Source organism: Antedon bifida, chromosome 3, assembly GCF_963402885.1.
Source record: "Antedon bifida chromosome 3, ecAntBifi1.1, whole genome shotgun sequence".
In the NCBI taxonomy this organism is placed as follows: domain Eukaryota; kingdom Metazoa; phylum Echinodermata; class Crinoidea; order Comatulida; family Antedonidae; genus Antedon; species Antedon bifida.
In genome coordinates this window covers 21,746,864-21,751,967 of record NC_136228.1, presented here as the reverse complement: position 1 = coordinate 21,751,967, position 5,104 = coordinate 21,746,864, and the positions used below count along the sequence as shown (strand labels likewise).

General features: G+C 37.2%; 1 protein-coding gene across 1 annotated transcript; it reads left to right on the top strand.

Moving 5' to 3' along the window:
- The first annotated feature begins 688 nt into the window (after nt 1–688).
- On the top strand, nt 689–1,819 carry LOC144838228 (uncharacterized). The gene is given in 1 exon segment (XM_078693579.1): nt 689–1,819. A coding segment is annotated over 1 exon segment (1,131 nt).
- The last annotated feature ends 3,285 nt before the right edge of the window (nt 1,820–5,104 follow it).

The window sequence follows — 5,104 nt, the reverse complement described above, 5'->3', positions numbered from 1 at the left end:
CTTCATCTCAGTATACAGTATAATATTTTTTTAAAGTAATTGCTATTAATGATTTCATTTCAACCAGGAAAAATAAAGTTTCAGGCACTTGTCAAATCATGATAATAGTTGAAGTTGCGTAATCATGTGCCATTGAAAAGGCGCGCAAAGTTACTTGGTTACGTATGTTTACTTTGCGTATGCTGCTCCTTCACAACCTTACTTTTCGGGTTTTGATTAACACGGTTTATTGTATCTATAAGTATAAAATATGCTCTGTTGTAAGAAGGACTCGACCAGCGTTGTCTACGTGGAAAGTTAAATCAAATTATTTAGTTCCAGTTCATATACTACTATTTAAGTTTGATAATTAACTGTAATTTGTCGTTTGAAAAGTTTGATTCTTAGCCTCGATCCACACATGGGCCCGGCGCATATTGGAGAAATGGAGGGCGCTGTCACACTGATCGGACGTGCATGATAAATCGGTTAAACATGCCTTTTTAAATCGGCTTATGTTCACATTTAGTAACCATCCAAGAAATTCGACAGTATCGATCAATGTAGAGATGATATACAGAGATGAATTGAGAAGAACACGAACAGGCAGCAAGGTGGCAAACGAGAGACTTACAACATTGTGGAACGAGTACCGCGAGGGGCAACGTAGTGTACATACGTTCGCTAATGTTGGGCTCCAACTCAAGACATGGGCAGGCTGGACCTGGATGATCACACCGCAAAACGTGATAAGGAGCGATACGAAAGGTCACAAAAAAGAACTGAAAAAAAAAAGAAATGTATTGCTGTGGAAGTTTTGTTAGATCTCCAATTAGGTGAAGCTAATAGGGAAGATGTTTCTCCTGTAGAAAACATATGTGTCTGTGTTGACATATCAACACCAAACTCTACTATGTGTTGTGCTGACATAGATGTCTTACAGGCCCAGTCACAGGCCTTCTTACAGGAGTCGCCAATAACGGAGTTAACTTTTAAAAATGACAATGAGCGAACTCATTTCTACACAGGGTTGCCTTCATTTGCAGTATTGATGTTGGTTTTTGAACTAGTTAAAAAAAGATTCCCGAGTAGAACATCAGTAAGTCGATTCCAGCAGTTACTAATTGTACTGTTCAAACTTAGACTGAACCTTAGAAATCAGGACATTGCGTACCGATTTCATATAAGTGACTCAACAGTGTCGAGTTTTTAATACGGGACTGGATGCCATGTCTATGCTGAACAAGAGCTTATTGTATGGCCAGAAAGGGAGGTGTTGTGGAAAACCATGCCAATGCAATTTCGAATTGCATTGGAGTCGAAGGTAGCAGTAATAATTGACTGTTTTGAGGTTTTTTGCGAGCGGCCCTCAAGTCTTGAAGCGAGGGCACAACTGTTTTTCAGCTACAAGCACCACAATACAGTAAAGTTTTTAATTGGCTGCACTCCATGCAGGTAAATTTCATATTTGTCTGCAGCATGGGGAGGCAGAGGTACAGATAAGACCATAACATTGACGTCAGATTTTTTTGATTATCTGCTACCTGGGGATGTCATCCTTGCCGACCGACGTTTTGACATAAAAGATGATGCTGGGTTTTATGGTTGCGAAGCAAAGATTCCTGCTTTTAAGAAGGGAAAACAACAGCTGTCTGCTCTTGAGGTGGAAACCATAAGAAAAATTGCTCATTTACGAATTCATGTGGAGAGGGTCATCGGTGGTGTCCGTCAAAAGTACTCAATTTTAAGTTCAACATTACCAATTGAGTATATGACAACAGACAGTACAGCTCAGGATACGAAAGCATCAGCGCCTCTGCATCATACAGCTTGCTCATAACAGGTGGAAACTTTTCCTCAACCTCTACTGGAACAAATGCCTCACAGTATTTAGGCAAAGTACTCAGGACTACAGATTTTGGTGCAATCAGTGCCAGCTGCTCGACAAGGAATGCAAGCCCTGGGTCATTCATGACATGGAAAGCCGTTGTGCGTGTTTCCACTGATGTTGTAGTAGTTGAAACTGGTGGATCTGGGGTGCCCTCATCAATCGACTCATCTAGTTTTCTTTTTTTGGCCTTTGCTGATGAAACGTCAATTGAAGCCACTGGTTTTGCCACCACATACTTTCGGTTTGGTTCCATCCAATAAGCTTTACTCACTGCAGATAACCCAAGGTGATAACGGTTTCTTAGAAACCGACTGTGAGTGCAACACCTTGAAAAATGAAAAACAATAGTCAATAAAATAATATTAACAACAAATAATATTATTCCTTTACAGACATTATAAAAGATTGCATTGTGTTTATTAATTATACAGTACTATTAATAATTGTTTATTTCAATTAGTCGGTTTCCTGCTTATCAGTAATTAACCATGCTTATCCATCCATGGTCCGGATATAAATTAAAATAACTTCATGGTTGTACCATAAAATAATGGTTTTACATACATAAAAAAGGGCATAGGCTTTTCTCCAAAAAAGGTTATAACTTAATAAAATTATTAAATAAATAAGTAGTAGAATTGTATCCCTTCTATCTAGCTAGGCCCAGTCTTACACAAGGCATAGGCTGTAGGCTACTACTGCTAATAATTACTAGCCTCCTCCTAGTTACTAACTAGGAGGAGACGGAAGACCTACTACAACAAAGTAAATTCAATATTACTTACATCTCCTCTAACAACTTTAAAATCTGGTCTGTGTGGGGGACAAAAAATGCCCATATCCGACAGAAATCCATTAGCAAATTGATTGTAAGCCTCTGTAGATTTGTAGGCTTGAAAATTTTCAGCTGTGTATGGGCTTGGCGTAGCGATTAAGTATGCCATGATATCCATCGCTGTGAGGTCCGGCAGACTGTCGATTTCGTGCGAAAATTCATCTTTATCAATCAAATATGGGTCTTTTCCAATACCTGATATTTTCTGAAGATATCTTCGACGTTCAGTTGTAGATAAATTATCAGTTATTGTTGATAAAACAATGTTTGGCAACGACGAACTAGCGGTGCCGACTGCCATTGTCTATACGTAAACACACAGTAAACACACTGACCACGCTGTACTCAGAGTTTGCTTGTCTACCAGAAGCAACTCGAGCGGAAAATCATTGACCCGTGACATTTTGTAGTCACCCTATACTACTATAGACTATATTTATATGCTAGAATCAGATAACCTAGATAGAGTCACGTAGCCTACGTCAGTACAGTATAAAAAAGTTAAAATTCAATTTACCAGTCAGTATTTTGTAATCTATTTTGCTTCTCCCTCAAATCCTCAGTTTCCATATTTTCTTCCTCATCTCCATTTGCTAAAGGCTCAAATTGATTTACAGACTGCATGCGCGAAACTGAGATGACGTCATGGTCATTTTCACGCTTCGGTGAATATCGGTAGTGGGTGGGGCATAGAATAATATTTTAAATTCTATTTTTTTAACATTTTTGTCAAATATACACAAAAAATAAAAGCACCCATTTTGTTAAGAATATTAATTATTATGTAATTTTAATATCAGAAACTCAAAATCATATACTCAACTCAAGTTCATCTTTAAGGCATCCTGTAATTGCCGATTTTTCGCTGTTGGATGTGGTTGAAATAAAATAACCCATTTTCAAGCGCACAATTTTTAAAGTTTGATGTGCAAGTGTGTCATTATTTTACATTCCTAATTTATCAAAAATGAAAGAAATACATCATAAAAAGTATAAAGAACGATAATCAAGTGCAAAAGGTATTTCTAAGCTGCGTACGGTCAAAGTGCGCAAAAGCGAGTGCGCAGCGCAAATTTTTTTGAAAAATATGAAATGCTTAAAAATGACAATGTCCAGAAATTGTAGACTAGCCTAGAAAGTTGATTAGAAATTGATTAGAAAATCGGTTAAGCAATGTACCCCTATTAATGGAATAAGCCACGGAGGTCACCATCTAAACAATGCATACAATATATAAACAATGCAAGCAAGCTTGGCGTTCCATACTAAATTCATCCCGGTCAGGTCTAGCCTAGGCCCTACATCTGTAAAGATAGTGTGGGCTTCCTATGCCCCGTTGATCCTTGGACCTTCATACCTGAAACTCTGACCACAAACTAAAGCAACATCCAGGCGTAATTCTTGTAATGTACACGTGAGCCTCTTCCAATTCGTCATGTTCCAGGGTACGCGGTGCGTGATTGGGAATAGGCCTAGACTTCTTGTTTGATGTGTTGTTGTGGACGACTCAAACACAATTGCCGCCCGCCGTGGTGTGGTGGTCAAATGCAGCAGCTGAGCCCGCGTGTGTGTGTTGTTGTGTGGTGGTGGTGGTGCGGTACCCACGTATGTTCGCTCGCTATGCAAAAGCCTGAAATTCGATACTTCCTGGTTACGTCACTCATCAATAGAGGGCGTAAACATACCTTCGTAGTTTCGTTACTTGGCAACGATAAACAAACAATCGCGCCGACGAAAAAGACAATTAAAAGTCGTATAACTACGGTAAGAATTCATAATTTTATTTTTTTTAAATATATGTTTACTTTTAATATAATAATACATACTTAGTGAAATTTTCAAAATTTTTAGTGAGCAAAAACAATTATAAAAAACGATTTTAGTATAGGCATATCAAATTACCAAAAGTATCATTATAAAAACATTAATTAATATACAAGGCATATCATTTCTGTAATAATTAAATTTTCAGAGTTTTTTGTCATTATTCAATTCTAAGATACTATTTATTTATTATCAAATAAAACTTAAAATGCACTCTTGATGTTGAGCCTATTCTAATTTTTTTTTTATTTCAGGTCGATGTAGAAGACTATTTCCTGTACTTTAAAGATGTATTGTCCCTTGAAACACAAAAAAATGAAGGTCAAAATATTCTAAATTTAAATTGGCCATATCAAAGTAATATTAAAGTTATTCACTTTAAGTCGAAAATTTGAGCCAAAAACAACAAGTTTACGTAATTAACAGGTAAATTAGTTTGATTACATTTCTTCTGGAAAATCGTCGCGAGCGAAAGTAAACAAAGATTTCAAACCACGAGTATGCATTATGCATATGCTAATTAGGATTGTTTACAACTCGTCACAGTTGAGAAGGTATTTTCACACAGATTGTGA